General features: G+C 40.1%; 1 protein-coding gene across 7 annotated transcripts in view; it reads right to left on the bottom strand.

The window, feature by feature from the left end:
• RFX3 (regulatory factor X3) overlaps nt 1-22,998 on the bottom strand; it is a 296,558-nt gene that overhangs the window by 111,036 nt on the left and 162,524 nt on the right. For 4 of the 7 annotated variants that reach the window (XM_043565456.1, XM_043565457.1, XM_043565458.1 and 1 more), the window contains exons 3-4: nt 17,348-17,445; nt 6,386-6,424 (exon numbers count right to left, since the gene is read on the bottom strand). In XM_043565456.1, the coding sequence (XP_043421391.1) occupies nt 6,386-6,424; nt 17,348-17,445 (137 nt within the window). The remainder of the gene's footprint in view (nt 1-6,385; nt 6,425-17,347; nt 17,446-22,998) is intronic. The other 3 variants (XM_043565459.1, XM_043565460.1, XM_043565455.1) reach the window with 1 other exon arrangement.

The following is a 22,998-nucleotide window of genomic DNA, read 5'->3' as shown; positions in this document are numbered from 1 at the left end:
TGCTGCTGGCCTTCCTTTCATGGTCCAAACAAAATGATTACGTGTGCTCTAACTTGATTTCACAAATGAAACACCCAATAGCTAATAATAGAGAATATTTCCTGACCAGTTCTGATGCAACAGGCACTATTTTACGTGCTTTTCAGATGTTAACTCATTTAATCCTCATTACAACTCTATGAGATGGGTACTATTCTAATTTCTATTTCACAGACAAGGTGAGTAATTGTTTAGAAAAGGTTAGATAGATTACATAGCCTTGCCCAAAGCAAACAGCTAAAAAAAAAAAAAAAAAAAAAAAAGATTTGGAGTCTGCACTTAGCCCACGCTTTCAACCATTTCATCACAAAGAAATAACTTTTTATGCATGTCAAAAATATTTGTGAACGACCATGGGAAGAAATTTCTACAAAGTGGTCCAGGGAATGCATGAACTTCCTGTGGCTACCGGGGATTTCCTTACACCTGAGCTCACTATCTCCTAGCACCACAATCGCAGAAGACAGACGCGCGGTGATCAACAAGGAGAGATGGACAGGGCAGGGTTGTTTCAGAGGACACTTAACCACCTCACACTTGGAGTTTAGAGGGTCTAAGATCATGGAAGAACCAAGAGTAGAGTAGAGTAGATCGCCACTCTATCATAAGAGAAACACTCCGAGGGATCTGAATCACTCCATCTGTTGGACATGCCTCCTCGATATACTAAGTACTCAGTGAACACGGGTAATACAAACAAATGCACCGTAGGTATACAAAATCTCTATAGCCCGCAAATCAGTATGAAAATATGGCAATCGACTTTTATTTTCATACATCCTTCTAGTAGTTAGAGATGATTCGTGAGCTAGAAGGTGAGAAAAGAACGCGAGGAGGGGAAAAGTCACTGAAGGATGTGCCTCATCCATATTTGACATCAATATGGATGGGGGAAAAGTCTTGGCTACCGCACAAACACATATTGGGGTAAAGACTGACAATTTCAGCTGGGGGGGGAGGGGCAGGGAAGAACACATTTTATCACGAAATCAAGTGTCGTGAATGGTTTCTGAATTTGTCTCTGACAAATCAACACTTACAGTGGGAAGAGAGGAGACTCTTAGACTGGGTCACAGAGGCAGACCACAATATCCTTAGTCCTGTCCTTCAAAGGTTAAGAAGATAAGCACTAACCCAGTGCTGGATTTCTGCCTGGAGCTGGAGCCAGAGCCATGCACAGATAACTCCTAAAGTTCTCTGCCATGTCTGCATGCTCTAAACTCCTGGATAAATACTGAAAAATGTATGTAAAAAAAAAAAAAAAAGCAGACAACAGTCAAAACAGTTCTTTCTTACCTAGTAGAAGCAACGACTCTTTAATTCTGATACCTGAGATCAGCCTATCTTTCATAACGTATCATGAATACATGTGAGTTATGGCTTGCACACTATTTCCCAACCCCCCCTCAAATGTCCAACACATACGTTCCAGAAAATTACTCAATATTTGGCATATCAGGCTGAAAGCAGCTCACTATTTCTGGACCGCACATTTCGGAAACAGCTAAATTCCCAGGCAGTTCTGTGCACATTTGAAAAATGCTACTGTGTTCCCTTTGCTCGTTCTTTATTGATTGCCAAAGACTGTTACAAAAATAATGTGTCATATTATTTCTACAGCAGAAGAGAACACTTTCCATTGTTCTGCCTGTGTATCCAGTAATGGAGGTAAATACATAGGTATGTGCATGCTTGCGGACAGAAGCTTCTTCGTAGCTGACTCTTTTATAAGGTTCTGTGTGAATGTCAGGACTGATCCAGTGAATTCAGGAAATTAGTGCTGTTTGTATCCCATCATGCCTCAGCATACACTCTGGCTAAGCATGACCCTGAATAGTCCCAGTCCGCTTATTTACTAGAATGATTATGTCAATTTACCTTAGCTATAACCTATTTTCTATTTTCTTGAGCGTCAAGTGTCTTATCCACAAGTCCAGCTATATAATATCTGCAAACTACGTGCTTTGTGTTTTACCCAGGTTTTGAATATCCTCCCACCAATAAGCCAGTCAACTATAAAATTAAGCAATGGCACGAAAATGGTAAATTAAGGAAATAAAATATCTTGCAAGTTTTATTACATAAAATTTATTATGAAGACAGAATATGGTAATGTGGATCATGATAATATCTTACATTGGTATAATGTTTTATTCTTCACTGGCTACTCTGTACACGTTCTTTTAACAAATATTTACTGGGCATCTATTCTAGCACCCAGAATAAAAGGAACAAAACAGACAAGACATCTACTGTCATTAAGGGCTATATGACATAAGGAGTAGGTGATCACAAATATATGAAATAAGATAATTAGGAATTTTCCTAAGTTCATGAAATAAAAATTGAATACGAAAGATAATAAGTGGAAGGGAGCATATTAGAGTAGTCAAGTAATGTAACCCCAAAGAAGAGATATGTAGCTTAAAACTAAAAGAGGAAAAGGGGTCCTCTCTATGGAAAGCGGAAAGAAAAACCTATCGGGAAGAGAGCACAGCATGTGCAAAGTCACAACACGACAAAGATCCTCATATTTAGGAAGAAATTAGAAATGAGAAGGATATTAGAAAGAAGTGAGGTTTAAAACGTAGGTAAAAATTAAACATGCAAATAGCTTAAATATTTTTTTAAACTGCCGGTCACATTTACAGTTTTAACAGGTCACAACAGCATTACAGAAAGAGACTAGCATAGCCAGCCGGCATGCTAGCATATTATACCTAGTGAGGCGAAGGGTTATTTTGAGGAACGTTTCTTTCTATCATATAAATACATGGTGTGTGCATGCATATGCTCACGTGTGCATTGACCTGAGTATAAAATGTACATCTAACTGTGGATGGTAGTTTACAAGTTTGAAAAACACTGTTATGAACTCTGGCAAGAAATCTGAATTTAGTACTAAAGTGGGGCAGGGGTAAGGAGGCTTGGGTCCGGAAAGGTGAAGGAATGTTCCAGCCAGAGAAATAACCTGAAAAAAAAAAAAAAAGCCCGAAGCCAAGGAGGTAGCTGGAAACCATGAGAAAAGGGAGTGGCAAACGGGTCCCAGTGCTGCAGGTGGGTCATGTGACATGATTCTGGAACATGTTCATCAGACACGATAGGAGGTGATCTTATTCCAGAGTGTTTCAGTGTCCTGATAGCAATATTTGATTTATTGGAGTAGATTGAGGAAATAGGTAACTGAAGGCAGCCAGAATGTCTTTTAAATATTTTCTAAAACTTAGAGAGCACCACGGAGAACTTGGAAAATTTGGGAACTAGGAGGAATTATTTTTAAATATGGGAGATATATTATCTCACTTAATCGGCATTAGGTGAATCACATGGGTGAGGAATTGTTGGGGCACCTGGGTGGCTCAGTCGGTTAAGTGTCCGACTGGTTTTGGCTCAGGTCATGATCTAATGGTTTGGGAGTTCAAGCCCCGTGCTGGGCTCTGTGCTGACAGCGTGGAGCCTCCTTGGGATTCTCTGTCTCCCTCTCTCTCTCCACAATGCTCCCTTTCAAAAATAAATAAGTAAATATTTTTCAAAAAAGAGAACTGCTACCCCTCTTACATAGTCATGAGCAGAATTTAGTGGTAGCAGAGGCACACTGGGCTTCTTGGACGGGGTTTTATCTGTGGTCTGGGTGCTGCCTAACCTTTTTCAGTCATACTCTGCAGACTTCTTCAGTCACAAATACCTTTCGATAAATCCTGTGTTTTGCTTAAAGAAGCCAGAGTTGGTTTCTGTTGCTTGAAATCAAGAGCCTTGCCTTCAACAGTTTTCCATTATGAAGGTTTTATGTGCATCACAAATGCCCCGCGTGGAAAGAGCCACATTATTTGGAACCTTCCACAAACTGCGTTCACACGGTATATAATCTCTGGCTGGCCGGCATGTATGATTTATTTGAGTTTCCAAACAGATCTCCTCTTGAATGCTTCAAGTCAGACTGAAGCCAGAGGATGCAACAGAGGAGCGGTGACATGTCCATTTTGTGAAAGACACCAGGGGGAAAACAGCAGTTCAGAAAGGAATTCACGTGACACAACACTTAACCTCTTATTATTACCCAAGAATAAAAAACAACAGATTACAATATAAAGTAAGAAATACTACTCAGACTCACTAACTAAACACTTGGCTTGATTTACATTCAGAAGGCAAGCTTATTTCAAGTAAGTAAAAACTAAATGCATTTATTGATTTGTTGCCAAAGCGACTAGGGAGGAAATGAAAGAATGAATGTTAAGCTTTCTGGCAGCAACTAATTGAACTTTCTCATTCATCCGTAGGATTTTCATTACTATACATGTTGATAATGGACAAGGTATTGGAATTGAAACTTCAAATTTGTATCATCCCATTACCATTACATGCAGATAACTGGATGTTTATACTTTGTATTTAAATTCTTTTTTTCGGGGTGCCTGGGTGGCGCAGTCGGTTAAGCGTCCGACTTCAGCCAGGTCACGATCTCGCGGTCCGTGAGTTCGAGCCCCGCGTCGGGCTCTGGGCTGATGGCTCAGAGCCTGGAGCCTGTTTCCGATTCTGTGTCTCCCTCTCTCTCTGCCCCTCCCCCGCTCATGCTCTGTCTCTCTCTGTCCCAAAAATAAAATAATAAACTTTGAAAAAAAAATTTTTTAAAAATAAAAAATAAATAAATAAATAAATAAATAAATAAATTCTTTTTTTCTATAATAAAGGAATGTGGTTCTCACACTTGAGCATCCATCAGAATCACCAGGAGGGCTTGTTGAAACAGATTATGAGACCCCGCTCCCAAAACTCCTGATCCTATAGAACCAGGCTGGCGCTTCTAACAAGTTCTCAGGTGATGGTCAGTGCTGTTGGTCTGTGGAACTCTGAGAACCACTGGACTGAAGGATATTAAAAATGTACAACCCCTATCTCACAGGTATGAAGGAAAAAAGTACTGTGTCACAACTATTAGCTCCTTTAGTCTGAGTTTTTTCAAAAGCCTCAAGTTGGCTGTTATAAAGGAGTTTTCTAGTCAGTTGCAGCTAACCCAGAGGAGCATTACTAAAATTTCCATTGCTCCCAAATGGTTTTTTAAGCACAGCAAAAAGGTACACGTAGTAAGTACATTTGTCCTGACAACATAAGTCAGGAAAGTGCATGTGCACTCAAAACAACTGTGGTTGAAACGGATCATAAAAGATTTTGATCCAGAGTCCCTGGTCTAAATTTATAAATAAGAAAAACTGAGCTGGATCAAAGGGTAGTTCTATTTTTAACTTTTGGAGGAAACTTCATACTGTTTTCCATAATGGCTGTACCAATTTATGTTCCCACCAACAGTGCACAAAGATTCCTTTTCTCCACATCCTCATCAACACTTGTTATTTCTTGTCTTTTTGATAATAGCATTTCCCTGATGATTAGTGGTGCTGAGAACTTTTTTCATGTACCTGTGGGCTGTGTGTATGTCTTCTTTGAAAAAATGTCTATTCAGGTCCTTAGCCCATTCTCTAATTGGATTATTTGCCGTTTTTTTTTTTCTTTTTTTTTTCTTTTTTTTTGGCTTTTGAGTTGTGCGAGTCTCTTCTGTATTTTAGATAGCAACTTCTTTCAGATATACGGTTGACAGATATTTTCTCCCATTTGGTAGGCTGCCTTTTCATTTTGCTGATGGTTTCCTTTCTGTGCAGACAAGCCTTTTAGTTTAATGAGTACACTTTGTTTATTTTTGTTTCTGTTGCCTGTGCTTTTGGTATCAGATCTCAAACATCACTGCCAAGACTGATGTCAAGGAGCTTACACCCTATGTTTTCTTTTAGGGGTTTTGTAGTTTCAGGTCTTATACTTAAGTCTTTAATCTATCTTAATTTTTTTGAGTGCTGTAACATAGTGGTCCAATTTCATTCTTTTGCATGTGGACACCCAGCTCTTCTCAACACCATTTACTGAAGAGATTACCCTTTTCCTATCGTGTATTCTTGTGCCTTTGTCAAGGATTTGTTGACGGTACATGCTTGAACTTATGGGCTGTTTCTGGACACTCTGTTCCGTTTCAGAGCTACAATATAATGTGGCGATGCCACTCTGGGTGCACATCTGAAGGAAATGAAATGAGTGTCTCAAAGAGGTGTCTGCCCTTGCACGTTCACAGCAGCATTGTTCGTAATAGCCAAGGCGTGGGGACAACCTAACTTGTTCATCAACAGATGAACGAATGGATACAGAAAATGTGGTATACATATAAACAACGGAGTATCATTCAGCCGTTGCAAAAACACAGGTAAACTTCGAAGACGTAATACTAATTACCAAGTCAGGTAGAGAAAGATAAGTACTATATAATCTCCCTTATATGTGGAATATAAAAAGTTTAACTTACAAGAACAGGGAGTAGAATGGTGGTTGCCAGGGGCTGGAGCTGGGAGAAATGGGAGATGATGATCAAAAAACATAAACTTTTCAGTTAACGAGTAAGTTCTGGGGGGTCTAATGTATGGCACTGTAATGATGGCTAATATTACCGTCTTGCACACTTGGAAGCAAAAACAAAAACTGAGCAACCACATACATGCACATAAGCCCAAAAATGTTTTGCAAAGGAAAAAAAAAAGACCCTCCCCCACCCCCAAGAAAGCTGTGTGAATACCACGTTAACAGTATTTCCGCTTAGTTCCGATCATTTTCCCTGATGTATTTAAAACAACCAAGTAACATTTCAGTAAAGCTGCAGGATATAAAATTAATACGCAGAAATCAGTTGTGTTTCTACACACTAATAACAAATTAGCAGGAAGAGAAATTAACAATTGCATTTACAATTGCACCAAAGAGAATAAAATAGTTAGGAATACATTTAACCAAGGAGGTGAAAGACCTGTACTGTGAAACCTATAAAACACTGATGGGGGCGCCTGGGTGGCGCAGTCGGTTAAGCGTCCGACTTCAGCCAGGTCACGATCTCGCGGTCCGTGAGTTCGAGCCCCGCGTCAGGCTCTGGGCTGATGGCTCGGAGCCTGGAGCCTGTTTTCGATTCTGTGTCTCCCTCGCTCTCTGCCCCTCCCCCATTCATGCTCTGTCTCTCTCTGTCCCAAAAATAAATAAAAAACGTTGAAAAAAAAAATTGAAAAAAAATAAAACACTGATGAAAGAAACTGAAGACACAAACAAATGGTGAGACCTTCCATGCTCATGGGCTGAAGGAATTAATATTGTTAAAATGTCCATCCTACCCCCTAAGCAGTTTACAAACTCAATGCAACCTCTCTCAAAATACCAGCAGTGTTTCTTATAGAACTAGGACAAATAATCCTAAAATTGTCCGGAACCACAAAAGACTCAGAGCAATCTTGAGAAAAAACAAGCTGGAGGTATCCCAATCCCAGATTTCAAGATATACTACACACAGCTGTAGGAACCAAAACTGTATGATACGGGCACAGAAACAGACATATAGACCAATGAACAGAATAGCCCAGAAATAAGCCTATAATGTAGACATTTATATGATCAATTAATCTATGACAAAGGAAGAATAAACAAGGGAGAAAAGACAATGTCTTCAATAAATGGTGGTCCCCACCCCATACATGAAAATACACTCAAAACGGATTAAAGACCTAAATGTAAGAACTGACACCATAAAACTCCTATGAGAAAACAGAGGTAGTAATTTCTTTCACATTGGCCTTGGCCTTTGCTAGATAGGTCTCCTCAGGCAAAGGAAACAAAAGCAAACATGAGACTATTGAGACTACATCAAAATGAAAGGTTTTGAACATCAAAGGAAACCATCAACAAAACAGCAAGGCAGCCTACTGAATGGGAGAAGATATTTGCACATGACATATCTGACAAGGGGTTAATTTCTAAAACATATAAAGAACTTATGCAACTCAACACCACAAAGAGCAAATAATCCAATTAAAAATGGGCAGAAGGCCTCAATAAACATTTTTCCAGAGAAGTTATACAGATGGCCAACAGACACATGAAAAGATGCTCAATATCACTCATCATCAGGGAAATGCAAATCAAAACCACAAGGAGATATCACCTCACACCTGTCAGAGTGGATAGAATGAAAAAGGAAAGAAAGGAGAGTGGTGAGGATGTAGGGAAAAGAAACCCTCGTGCACTGTCGTGGGGATGTAAGTTGGTATAGCCACTGTGGAAAACTGTATGGAGGTGCTTCAAAAAAACTAAAACTAAAATTATCATATGATCCAGTAATTCTACTACTGAGTATTTACCCAAAGAAAACAAAACAAATTCAAAAAGATATATGCACCCCTATGTTTACTGCAGCATTATTTATAATAGCCAAGATACAGAACCAGCCCAAGTGTCCATCCATATAGATGAATGGATACAGGAGAAGTGGTATATATGCACAATGGAATATTACTCAGCCTTAAAAAAGAATGGTATCTTACCATTTGCAACAACATGGATGGACCTAGAAGGTGTTATGCTGAGTGAAGTAAGTCATACAGAGAAAGACAAATACCACATGAATTCACTTATATGTGGAATTGAAAACACACAACAATCAAAAAGCAAAAACAGACTCAAATACAGAGAACAAACTGATGGTAGCCAGAAGGGAAGGGGGCGGGGGACTGGGCACAATGGGGGAAGGGAGTGGGAGATCCAGGCCTCCAGTTATGGAATGAAGGGATCATAGAAATAAAAGGTGCAACACTGAGAATGCAGTCAGTGATACTGTAACAGCACTGTATGGTGACACATGGTAGGTACACTTGTGGTGAGCGTCACAACAGATAGAGATGTTGCATCACCTTGTACATCTGAAACTAATGTAACATTGTGTGTCGGCTGCACTTCCATAAAATAAATTTTAAAAGAAAGAAAAAATTCGCAACACAAAGAAAATAAAAAAGTAAACAAGACAAAAAATCCAAGTAGCCTGTTCTTGTGTTACATGTCATTAAATGCTACCTTTTAAATTTTTTTTCAACGTTTTTTATTTATTTTTGGGACAGAGAGAGACAGAGCATGAACGGGGGAGGGGCAGAGAGAGAGGGAGACACAGAATCGGAAACAGGCTCCAGGCTCTGAGCCATCAGCCCAGAGCCTGACGCGGGGCTCGAACTCACGGACCGCGAGATCGTGACCTGGCTGAAGTCGGACGCTTAACCGACTGCACCACCCAGGCGCCCCTAAATGCTACCTTTTACTGAATTCCTTCAACAAATATAGATTGGACACCTATCACGTATGACTATGACTGTTCTAGGTATTAGATAAGGAATGGGGAGCAAAACCAAGGTAATTAACCACATGAAACTGACATTCTGGTGGGGGAGGGGCAAAGGTTAGGTAACTTAAAAACGGGCATGAGAATGATGGATAGCCATTAAGTGTCGGGAAAGAAATGTGCTCTCTGTTAGAGCCCACTTTCCCCCAGTGGGGGAAAGTACACAGAACTTAGGCCATAGAAAAATTATTTGGCCCACAATAAGAATGAAGAAGACTCAACAAAATAGGAAGAAAACAGAAGAATACAGTCAGAAAAGCCAAAAGGAGGAGCATCTGGGCGGCTCAGTTGGTTAAGCGTCCGACTTTGGCTCGGGTCATGATCTCACAGTCCGTGGGTTCGAGCCCCGTGTCGGGCTCTGTGCTGACACCTCAGAGCCTGGACCCTGCTTCACATTCTGTGTGTCCCTCTCTCTCTGCCCCTCCCCTGCTCGCATTCTCTTTGTCTCTCTCTCAAAAATAAATAAACATTAAAAAAATAAATTAAGAAAAAAAAACAGAAAAGTCAAAAGGAGATAGTGATTCAAGGAGAGAATAGGTGGTGGGGTTGGCTGTTTGAGATGAAGGAAATTTCATCTAGAAGAATGTCTATTAGACTTAACAGCTGGAGGTCACCGATGACTTTGACAAGTGCAATTTCATGGTAATGTGGAGAAGAAAGCCAGCCTGAAGAATATGTGGCCAATCCTGAGAGGTTTTAGTATGAAGAAGAAGAGAGACCAGGCATTTGTCAGAGATGGAACACTTTGAAACATGGACAAAAGGAGTTAAAGCAGGTACGTGTGTTGTTGAGGCAGACAGTCGGTGCTTCGTACCCTGAGTCAGGCCTGCTGTGGAACTGAAGGCAGGCCAGGGCTTCCAAGCACTCTGTGGGAGGCAGGTCTATTAGCCTGACTACTGCTGAGGGCCGGACTAAGATGTGTTGGTGCTGTCCTTTCTAGAACCTTCTTTCTGGTCATTACAGCTCAGCCTTTGTGAACCACTCTCAGACTTTTGATAGCCAAGGGATTACACTCATATAATAAAAGACATTAATTAGCCTCCCTGTGAGGCACTACACCATGATTCCCAAATACATACCCTTTACAAACATACGCCTTCAACAAAGATTTCTCACTCCAGCTTCCAAATACAGTTTAAGTAGAGATTTTTTTTTATCAAGTTTTACTTTTGCAGTTAGTTCTATAAGAGTAGAGTACCTATACCAAAAGCGAATATATTTTTTTCAGACAATACTAATTATCCCATATCCCATTTCCCTCATTACTCCCTCCCATTCCCGTACCTGACCTGGTTATTAAGCAACGATTTTAATTATTAATTCCATTCCACAGATTAGGAAATCTGGCCACACAAATGCTGTTTGTCTGAGGTTACAATGTAGCCAGTAGGAGAAATCTTAGAACGTGGGTATCTGCAGTTCCATTAAGAAAATTGGTAACACAATTTGGTTCTACACCTAAAAAAGGGCAGGTGGATTTCTTTCATGTTTTCCTTTTTTTTTTTTTTTAATTTTTTTCAACGTTTTTATTTATTTATTTGGGACAGAGAGAGACAGAGCATGAATGGGGGAGGGGCAGAGAGAGAGGGAGACACAGAATCGGAAACAGGCTCCAGGCTCCGAGCCATCAGCCCAGAGCCTGACGCGGGGCTCCAACTCACGGACCGCGAGATCGTGACCTGGCTGAAGTCGGACGCTTAACCGACTGCGCCACCCAGGCGCCCCTCATGTTTTCCTTTTTTAATAAAAGGAGGGAAGAGGAGAGGAGGAGAAAAGTTAAGAGTCGACACTCTTCCAAGCGTTATGGTCTAGAACGATTCTGGACATCAATCTAGTGGATATAAAATATCACAGAGCAAATTACCCTTAATGTGAATCATTTCATTTCCACTAATGAAAAATAACAAAAAGGGATATAGGCAGGACAGGCAGATAATAGCCTTTGTCTTGCAAACTATTTAACTAAAGTATTTGATGTTGAAAAATCATTAAGTATGGACTCTTCTATACATTTTATGAATATCCAAATAACATTATAAATGTATGAAATAAATGTAACTGTAAAAGTGTAAGACAATTTTTTAAATAAACACAAAAAGATTTTCATATGAATAACAACAGACTCTAAGTTTTAAAGAATACAAAGTATCCTAAGTTCAACCATCTATCTACAGTAAGACACACAATCATGTAACTGGCCTTCCCTCCAATCTCCCAAATGACTCAGGATCAAAAGACCTTTACTTACAGATCATTGGAAAGGACCAACCATGCACTGAAGGTCAGAAAATAGGAACCCTAGACACTAGCTGGGCAACCTGTCAGGGCCTCTGTTTACTCATCTGTAAGGTGTAAGGGTTAGAATAAATGATGTCCATGACCTTCCCACTGCTGACATTTTGGAAGCCATATTTGAAAGTCTGCTTTATTTGACAAGAGGGAAATTTTTATGTTATTTATGAAATGGGCCCATCTCTAACTGGAGAGAGGCCTCAGGGAGGCAGTTCTCTCTCCAAGAACTTCCTAAGTTATCAGCGATATACTTCCTGAAACCCAAATGGCAAACCAGATCCTAGAGCAATTTGCATGTGCATTATCAGGAGAAGCATACAGGAAGAAAACACCCTCTCAATCTCAATTACAGAAATTCCACACCCCAGTTCTTCAGAGTAGGAAGCATTTAAATGTTCCTAAGAAAGCACAATCTTACCTGGAACCAAGAGACAAAGAAGGAACTTGAAGAGTATCCCTTTTAAGGTTTCCTATTAATCATTTTAAAAGTACATCAAAAGAAGAATTTAAGTGGCTTTGGAAAATGCACCAACTGTAAGATTTTCAAGAAGTGACTTTTTAAAATTGAGTCCTCTATGCATGCTTAGGGATTTTAAATAAATCTGCTCAGTGTCAATATATTAATGTACAACCTCTCAAAGCATACCATGTGATACTACTGCATGTTATTCAAGGTAAAAGAATTCTGAGGTTCAGTTTTTAATACACTGTCTTTCTTCTCAGAGGACTTCTCAGAGCCTTCAGAAGACTAATAGAAATTTAGAGTTCCTGAAAGAAAGAAAGAAAGAAAGAAAGAAAGAAAGAAAGAAAGAAAGAAAGAAGTTAATTTAGAGTTCTCAAAAAGAAAAAAAGAAAAGAAAGAAATTTAGAGTTCTCAAAAAAAAAAAAAAGAAAGAAATTGAGAGTTCTCAAAAGAAAGGCCTTTGCAGTGTTTTCCTGCTTATGAAAAGCACGGAACACTTTTATAGGAATAACATTCTGTGAAACGCAGTTTATAAAATTCTGTATCGGGGTTGATGAGAAATCTATAATCTAAACAGGAAGATTAAGAGAAGGCCTCCTCCAGTCTTTTCTTACTGCAACAGATATGCATACAATAAAGACACTGTCATTTCAGAACACTGATCTTCTCTAAACAGTAGACAAGCTTCAAAGAGTGGGTGATACATGAAAATCCTTGAAAATTAAAAACATTTTTCAAAAAAGACTCTTTTTTTTTTTAAATTTTTTTTTCAACGTTTATTTATTTTTGGGACAGAGAGAGCCAGAGCATGAACGGGGGAGGGGCAGAGAGAGAGGGAGACACAGAATCGGAAACAGGCTCCAGGCTCTGAGCCATCAGCCCAGAGCCCGATGCAGGGCTCGAACTCACGGACCGGGAGATCGTGACCTGGCTGAAGTCGGATGCTTAACCGACTGCGCCACCCAGGCGCCCCTCAAAAAAGACTCTTAACTTGGCCATGATATAGTATGATGTCTTTATTTCCATTTTGACTAACACGATGAAGGAGTCATTGGTGGTGGGGGGGGACAGGAGTCAAAAAAGAGAGTAGGGAGAGAAAAAACAATCATTCCATTAAAAAAAAAATGGATTTATTAGCTATGTGAAGAAACAGCAATTGCACTGGGCCGTGTCCGCATGGTATGTAATGTTCTCCAGCTGGGTTAATTACAGTGTTCTAAATTATTAGCGATCGTAAATTCTAAGAAGCCGTACAAAAAGACAAGACTATGATCCAGGCTTTGGAAAAATATTCATGGGAAAACTATTAGAAGGAAAAGCAAATTAAGCTGCCTCCTCCTTTCATAAACAACTATTCTCTAACAGCCAGCACTGGAACGTGGTCTCAAGTCCTTGGCTGAAACTAGGCATAGGAATCTGACTGGGGCCCAAGTTGGGGGTCAAACGCTACCTAGCTATTAATTCAGTGTCATAGAACGGAAGAATACGGGGGACTCTTTCCTAACATGCACGCAAGTGTAGCAGATAAAAGAGGGAATACCAAGACTCTAAAATGAACTTTAGAGACAAACACTGTACATAGTCAAATAACAGCATACAAAGTAATGGAAAGACTGAAATAGCTTAAGCTGAGAAAAAAAAAAGTTTGTTATATTTGAGAAATAAATATTCATAGTCCCCTCGCTACTAAAATTTTGAGTAGAATTCCTGATGAGACAATGTGTCTTTAGTAAATATGAAAGTGGTGCTACAGGATCTTGGTCAAAAATTGCACTGAAATTGAAATTTTAACGGAAGAATTTTTAAAGATGCATCTCCTCTCTCTACAGCAAGGGTTCATGCACTCTGTGATGTGACTGGCCGGAGATGCGGATACAATCTGAGCCCACACAGACCGGGTGGAAGCTAATCGGACTTTGTGGCAAATGAACTCACGACCCAGACCTCATTAGTCATGATCTAACCAACTGAGTCTGTGAGCCATAGAAAATTCATGTTGACATGAGGTATTTACTTGGAATCATTTCTGTATCTAAATGGGCTTTGTAGTTTTAGGAAGTCAACTTTAGACATGTTGTTTTTCCAAGGGTCTATGAATGAATGAATTCACCGATCTCGCATCTACCTACGGTGTGGATGACCCTAACGGCAGTGGTGGGGTAGTTTTAAAAATGTACAAGGCAGGAGGCAGAATTCAGGGTCAAAAACATGAGTGGAAAACATAACAAGAATAGCCACAGTGCTTAATTTTATAGCAATAACTGAAGTTTACTGTTTCCTATTTATAACAATGGCGACACGAAGCGCTTTTGAAAAAAGAACTATCTGCATTTCATAGATGAAAACAGTGAGGCGGGTTGTGTAACTTTCACGAAGCCACATACCAGTCATCTCTCCGCCTTACCTTGGACCAGTGATGAAAAACTGTGTTAGACACCGTCTCAATACCCATTCCAATTGCCCCTTTTCCCCTGCTGCCTTCTACCATACACACGGAAGCTACAGGCCAGTCTTCCCAGACTCCCTTGCAGCTAACCACCACTTTGTGACACGATTAAGATATAAGGCAAGGGACAGAAGCAAAAGAGAGCTGGACGTTTCTGGGAAAGCCTCCATGTGCCTGTGCGTGACATATATACACATATAAAAATATAAATACACACACACACACACACACACATCCTCTTTTTCCTGTCTGAAGTGTAGATATGATGATCGCAACCGAAGCAGACATCTCACAGACATACCAGAAAATTGTGGCCCTGCTATTCTGCTGTGGCCCTGATTGCTGTGAAACCAATGTCAGCAATAGACTAAAGGAAGCACCATTCTGGGTGTTTCTAGAGGATCATCTCCTATGGTCTTTTGGTAGCTTACCTCTAGATTGGCTCAGCCGATCTGAGTTAATCATGTTGCAAGACGAGGCTGATGGCAGACCGTTTCACAGGCACCAATCCCCACTAAGAAAGCCATCTGTCCCTACTGCATACTCACTACCCCTGCTCCCTGGAAATACCTCACTCTGCGAGGCCAGACATCTACCAGCGCAATTCCCACGGTGTAGCCGGGTCCAGTTATGCTCCCTCTGCTATCTGTCAGCTTATAAGGTTTTCTCCAATAAGCCTTTGTATTCGCACCGTGTCGTGCTCGTGATTTGCACAATATGCTACCTTTGGACTTCTTATGACCTGAGAAAAATAAAAGCTCTGATATTCGCAGACTTCCATTTGTCGGATTTGCTGGGATTCTCCGCTGACAGAATGCTGTAATATATGTATGATAAAATGCTACCGAAATAAGACAGTAGAGTGGTAACTTAGCCCTCCACTGCAGGGGAGGTGGTTTGTTAAGGCTTTGCCTAGGATGCCTTTACTCTGGGGCTCTCGTGACAGATAAACCACAGGCACGAATGAAATGACAATACAACTGAGTGACCTCCAGCAGTGTCTAGAAAGCCCTAACATTTTCCCTGGTAGAATACAAGTCCAATAGACGCAGGTGTATCTATTTCTTTGGTGAAAATGCCAACAGTCCTGTGGGTGTAGGGTAGAGATTCTACAAGCAGGCTCCATCCCGGAGGCCCTGGTCCCACACAACAAACAGGTAAGAAACAGCCAGTGTCTACAATATGTAAAGAGTTACAGATTCGCTGGACCAGAGAAATTCACGGACCCTTCATTAGGTGCCAATCACCTCAACAGATGTAAAGAAAACAACAAAATGACAACAGTTCCCATTCGGAAAGATTTCTTCCCGGGTCGGTGCTGGAAGTGAAAGTCGGGGTACAGTGTTGTCCATACCCTAAAGGGAGAGGACAAACTAACTGTAGTGGAGAGTGAGGGTCCGTGTCACAAGGCGGGGGAGCTGATGAATCAGTTGATAAAGATCACACGAGGCTCCGCGTTGGGGGACTGGATAGAAGGCAGAGAAAACCACATGTCCAGAAACAGGCACGGAAGGGTAGTATCTGGGGAAAGATGCACAAAGCTGGTTGTTCCCAGGACAGGTGGGACAGGAAGCTGGACACGAAGGAATGGGGTGAATGCCAAGGGGGAGAGCTGAATTTTATTTCATAGGTAATGGAGGGGTTAAGGCAGCGGGAATGTGGCTAAAAGCGATGAGAACAGAGAAATGAGTCAAGATCAGTGAAGAGCTTTCAGTTTTCTATCGGCTATTGTCTACCAGGCCTTGTGTTAGTTGCTGTAACTGTATTTCCTCAAATCCCCACGACAACTCTTAGTAGGGTGAGATTACCATCCTCCCACCATCCAGGGAAGAAGAATAAAAAGTCATGACTTAGTCATGACTATAAAACTCATACAGAGTTAAACTAGGGTTCTAAGTTGTTTTGTTACAATAGCAAAAGGTAACATTAATCGAACTCCCGCCACACGTCATGTACTCTTCTGGTGTTCGATTCATTGTGGTGGGAAAAAAAAAAGAAGAGAGGGACAAAAATCCCTGCCCTTGTGGAGGTTATAGGTTGATGTCCTAGGAACCCACAAAACCAGGAGGTGCACCAAGAATAAAGAAACCATAGGTTTTCAACTTGGGGCACACCAACATAGAAGGGAGGCAGGCAGAAGAGAATGAGAGAACTTGAATTCATTTCAGGGACACGCAGAGATTCAACAGATTCCAGATAAACACTCAAGTGGTAAATGAAAACAATACTGGTGACCTGTAATAGTTCTTAGTCTCTTTACCTATAACATCTTGAATCTTAATCCAAGTGGCTGAAAAACACAATTGGTATAAATTTACAAATTTCCATTATTGTTGCTGCAAGGTGATGAGTTCGAGGGGGAGGAGGGGGCGGACAGGAAGGGGGCAAGGACAAGTTCAGACAGGAAAAACAGATGTGAGTATCAGGTATTCTTATGGAGTTTAACAAGTGCCCCAAAAAACTAAGGTCCTCATTGTATATTGGTTTACGGACAAAAACATACACAAATCCACCTTACTTATAAAAACAACAAGTATAGGTTTTACAAGGTAGTAAGAAGATATGGAAATCACCAACAAGAGTATACAGTTTTGTCATCTTATTGAAAACCATTCAAAGGCCTAACGCTTTTCATAATTTGAAATATTCCACTGAGATGAAGTGAGAAGGAAAATCAACACACATTCTTAACAGACACAGACTATTCTCTAAACATCAGTCTAATCTCAATAACTCTATTCTGGTAAAAAAAAAATACTGTGAAAACAAGGGAACCATTTGGGAATAGTGGGATGTGTCAAAGAGTACCATTTCTCTCTAACCAAGCGGGAGAATTGAAAATACTCCCCCCACACACACTTACATTGCTCCATTGGTATAGACAGTATCGCTTCCTTCCACATACTGCACCTGAGCTGGGTACACGTGTTGTACCTGCTGTACGGTCTGGACCTGCTGTACCTGGAAAACAAATATTAGGAGCACCGTAAGAAGCAGATACAACAGAACACACAGCCACGGCGTTAGATTTGCCTCAAGGATTTCTCTGGGGTGTTAAAACCTAGGAGCTTCAAGGTAAGTGCACGTTGGGTCCAAATCAACCGAAGCAATTATGTTGGATATATTCTACACCATTTCTGCAGGTGTAGGTTGCGGACGTACGTACTCCAAATATTTAGGGTGAAAAATCTGGAAGCTCCTCACTTATTTTGATGATTTGTGAAGTTCTCTTCAGTCGGTCTGCTAAAGCTAAGTTCATTTTTCAATTTAAAAGATTCACGGGACACCTGGCTGGCTTAGTCAGCAGAGCATGAGACTCTTGATCTCGGGGTCATGGGTTGGAGCGCCGGGTTGGGCATAGAGACGACTTCCAAAAAATTAAAAGATAAAATGAAATAATTCACGACGGCAAATTTCATACACTCAAATGTAGAAAAAATACTATCATAAACCCCCTGGGCTCATCAAGATAAATAACTGCTACCAGCCCTCCCCTTTTAACCCCTTATAGGATTATTTAAAAGCAAGTGCAGAGATTTTTATCACTTCACTGTAAAAGATTTCATTTGGCTTCTGAGAGAGAAGGGCTATTTTTAACATGAACACGATACTAGTATTACATATAAAACATTAACAATTCTAGGATATCATCTAAAATCCAGTCATTGTTAGATTCTAACTATTCCAACTTGAGCAAACCCAACTGTAATGTATAAACTGTATTTTGTATATTAGATATGTAACATAGAAATTCATTTTCATTTTAAAATTTCACTTGGGTTTGCTCAAGTCAGGATCCAAACAAGGTCTGCAGATTATATTTGGTTTATATTTCCTCTCGTTCTCCTCTAATCTCTAACAATCTCCCATCCTTCTTATCCTTGACTATTACTTATTGAAGAAACTGGATTATTTGTCTTGCAGAATTTCTAGAATTCAACACTTGGCTGATAGCATCCCTGAGGTGTCATTTAATAAATTCCTCTATCTCCCATATGACCTATAAACTGGTAGTTAGACTGAGGGCCTTGCACGGGTTCAATATTTGAAAAGCTGTGTACTGCCTATCACGTCACATCAGGTGCTGACAACTGGCTGTCTCTCCTTCCGCAGTGTGACATATACTCGGTGGGGTCAGGTGTGGTCAGCTACATCCACTCATCCTCTTCATGTTTTACCTGACAATATTAGTAGCCACTGATGATCGTTTTCTAGGGCTAGTTTTGCAATTCATAAAGGCTATAACTTTGGTAGTCTGATTCTATTATTCCTTCTGCATGTATTAGTAGACTTCCATAAAGAAATTCCCCTCATTAATTATCTGGTTGCTTTGAAAGAAGGTTCGTATAGGAAGAAGATAAATACTCGATTCTTCTTCTTAGCAGTACTCAGAATAAGGATTTATCGCTCCCTTGCAAGGTAAGCAATGTGGTTTGGGGGCGGTTTGGTCTGTATCTTCATGATTCTTGGCTGTTAAGCATATCTGATGTTTTTCAATCACACCAGGGTTTTGGTGTGGGGGGAGGGGGAGTGGTAAATTGTCCCTTCTCTTGACCCATGGTAGTCCCTTCAAACCGGATTCTGGATCTCGTGACATGATCACAGTAATCTTTCTTACCTCCCTTGCTTTCTGCTGTGATAAGATATTCTAGACTTATCTCTTACATTTTCTGTCCTAGATCTAGAAGCAACCTTCTCTTCCAACAGCCTGGCTCCTAGTAGTTAGGAGTAATGTAAATATGTAAAAACTGCTTAGGAAGGCAATTTACAAACAGACAAACCATTTGAAAACTCTGTGATTTTGTCTATTTCTATGTCTATTTACCCACGGAAAAGTTGCTGGACAGTATTATTAAAAGATACTGTTTATAAGAGCAAAAAGTTAGAAGGGAAAACCTCAATGTCTGAAAAGCAGAGTGATTAATTAGAAGAAAACCCTTCTGTAGACTATATGGCTAATGTTAAAAATCAAAACCGGATTCAAATTGATATGTAAGAGCTCTAACATGTTATCACATAAAAAAAAGTACATTGCAAAACAAAGCTTGCAGAATTTCTTTATGCTTAAAAATATGCATATATCTAATTTGTGTGGACATGCATATATAAATTTATACAAGTATATAAAGGAAAACAGCAAGGATTCACATCAAACTCCCAAAAATGGTTACTCTGTTGAGTGACATAAAATGAGACGGGAGAGGTGAGGTAACTAGCGTCTTTTATTCTGCATATTTATATTACTCTTGGAAATTGTAAAATGAAAATGAATTCCTATGTTTCATACATAATATATAAAATACATCAATCAGTATGTGGAAGAAGGACTTCCAATTCTGGCTATGATGAAATAAATACTATTAGAAATGCCCTCCCCACACCAAACAAGAAGGAAGCTGGACACAATATGTAAAACAATGTTTTCAGTCATTTGCGAAAAGACATCATAACAGCGTGATCCTTCAAAAGTAGAGAAACAAACAAGGTCACCCTTTAACGATCCCAGCTTTTGAAATGGAGGCATTTCCCAGACTGCTGAGCGGGAAGGGAGGAACCAAGTAGAGCACTGTGATCTCACTAAGGGGAGGAGACAGCTATCAGAACTGGGGAGGTTGGGGCAGCTGAAATTTGGGAGCACCAGCAGAGAACACATTAAGCAGAGAAAGAGATCCAGAAATACTGAAAGAGATCGCCTCAAGTCTGATGCTGAATATGAAAATGCACACGTGTAGGGCACAGAGATATTCAGGTTCTAACCAGACAGAGTGAGGTGACCTTATTGAACATCCAGGGCATTCTGTAGAAACACCAGAAGAGCAAAGCCCTAGTAGTCGGGCTTAACTAGCTCTAGAGTAAGACTACTTCAGGGCCATCTTAATAAAACCGAGAAATAAGCCTTGAAAAGATCCAGGTGATTCACTTAACTGCCGATACAAAACAAAGTTTAAAGCTTTAAAAGGAAGACAGCAAAATCCAGACACACAAAACTAGAAGAATCAAAATGTCTAGTCCCCAATAAAAAATTACTAGACATGGGAAGGAGCAGGAAAATGTGACCTACAAATAGGAGAAAAAAAAAATCAATCAATAGAAACAGATATAGAGGGGTGCCTGGATGGCTCAGTCAGTTAAGCGTCTGACTTCGGCTCAGGTCATGATCTCACGGTCCGTGAGTTCGAGCCCCACATCGGGTGCTGTGCTGACAGCTCAGGGCCTGGAGCCTGCTTCGGTTTCTACGTCTCCCTCTCTCTGTGACCCTCCCCCGTTCATGCTCTGTCTCTCTCTGTCTCAAAAAATAAACATTAAAGGGGCGCCTGGGTGGCGCAGTCGGTTAAGCGTCCGACTTCAGCCAGGTCACGATCTCGCGGTCCGTGGGTTCGAGCCCCGCGTCAGGCTCTGGGCTGATGGCTCAGAGCCTGGAGCCTGTTTCCGATTCTGTGTCTCTCTCTCTCTCTGCCCCTCCCCCGTTCATGCTCTGTCTCTCTCTGTCCCAAAAATAAATAAACGTTGAAAAAAAAAATTTAAAAATAAATAAATAAATAAATAAATAAACATTAAAAAAATTTTTTTTAAAAAGAAAGAAACAGATATAGAAATGAAAGAGAGGAAGGGGCAGAGACTTTAAGATAGTTATAAATAGAAAAGATTTAAAGGAAAGCACAAATATGATGAGAAAAAAAGAAAGAAGCTATGCGGAACCAAGTAGAATACTGAAAAGTACAAGTTGAAAGACATAATATCTGAAGAGAAAAATTCACTCACTGGGTTTAAGAGCAGACTATATAATGCAGAGGCAAAGACCAATTTGAAAATCTAGCAATAAAAACTATCTTCCATGAAGAAGAGAGACAAAAAAAAGAAATGAGGAACAGAGAATCAGTGAACAATGGGACAACATGAAATGGTCAAACATATTGCATTTGGAGTCACAGAAGAAGAACAGAAAACGTAAGTTGAAGAAAGAGCAGCAGAAACTTTTCCATATTTGATTCAAACTGTAAACACGCAGATCTAAGCTCACTATACACAAATATATAGACAAAGAAAACCACTTCAAAGTATATCACCACTAAAAGTGTTAGAAATAGGGGCGCCTGGGTGGCTCGGTCAATTGAGCGTCCAACTCTGGTTCGGGTGATGATCTCGCAGTTTGTGAGTTCAAGCCCCGCGTCAGGCTCTGTGCTGACAGCTCAGAGCCTGGAACCTGCTTTGGATTCTGTGTCTCCCTCTCTTTCTCTCTCTCTGTCCCTCCCCTGCTTGCACTCTGCTCCCTCTCTCTCTCTCAAGTAAATAAGCATTAAAAAAAAAATACTTTAAATAAATAAATAATAAAAGTGCTAGAAATCAATTGTAAGGAGAGAAATTTTTAAGCAGGCAGGAAAAGGACACATTGTAAACAGGACATCACATATGAGGAGGAGTGGAAGATCCCCAGTTAGAAATAACGCACGCACAAGCCAAATGACATCTTTAAAGGCGTGAGGAGAAAAAATCTCAACCTAGACTTCCATAGCCAGGGAGGTGTCCCACCAAAATGAAGCGGAAACCTTGTTTCAGGCAAAAGCTGAGCAAATTCCTCTCCAGCAGACCGACCTCCGGTGAAGCTAATGACAAAGGAAGTTTTTAGAGCTGAAGAAAAATAAAACAGATGGAAACTGGGGTCTATACAAAGGAAATGAGGGTCACTAGATGTAACAGGTTTGCAGGCAAATTAAAGTGTTTCTCCTTTGTTTCCTCATCTTTTAATTTCTATAAAATATAACTGACTATGTAAATATAATAACAACGTGTAATGGAGTTCGCCACAGATGTAGAAGTGAAATGTATGTATCACTAAAATAGCACAAAGGACAGAAGAGGGAAACGAAAATAGGCTTTCGTAATATTCTTTATGTTAAGTGGTATAATGTTACATGAACACAGGTTATGACAAACTACGATAAGTACCAAAAATCCTGGAACAACTATTAAATTTAAAAAATAGTATAGCCAACAGTGGAGATGAAATGTAATAGTGAAAAACATTTAATGCATCCAAGAGAAGGCAGAAGCAGAGGAAATGGAAGAACAAATGGAACAAATAGGAAAAAAATAACAAGATGCTAGAATTAAATGCAACCATATTGATAATCATAGTCAATATTCCCCTTTTGAATCTCGATTGTCAGAATAGGTAGACGTGTGAAACCCAACTATATGCTCTCCATCAGAACACACTTTAGACATACAGAGACAGAAAGGTTAAAAAAAAAACCCAAAAGAATACAGAAAAGATAAACTCTGCAAAGAGCAATCATAAGAAAAATGGAGCAGTTCTATTAGTATCAGCCAAGGTAGATTTCCAGACAAAGAAAATAACTGAAGATAAAGAGGACTATTTCATCCATAAAATTCTCAAGAAGAAATATCCTGTGTTTGCATCTAAGAACAGAGTTTCAAAATACATGAAGAAAACCAGAGAGAATTGAAAGGAGAAATAGGCAACCCACAGTCACAACTGGAGATTTCAACATC

Source organism: Prionailurus bengalensis, chromosome D4 (genome assembly GCF_016509475.1).
Source record: "Prionailurus bengalensis isolate Pbe53 chromosome D4, Fcat_Pben_1.1_paternal_pri, whole genome shotgun sequence".
Lineage (NCBI taxonomy): Eukaryota > Metazoa > Chordata > Mammalia > Carnivora > Felidae > Prionailurus > Prionailurus bengalensis.
The sequence above is the reverse complement of the archived record's forward strand: the minus strand, read 5'-3'. Positions and strand labels throughout refer to the sequence as shown.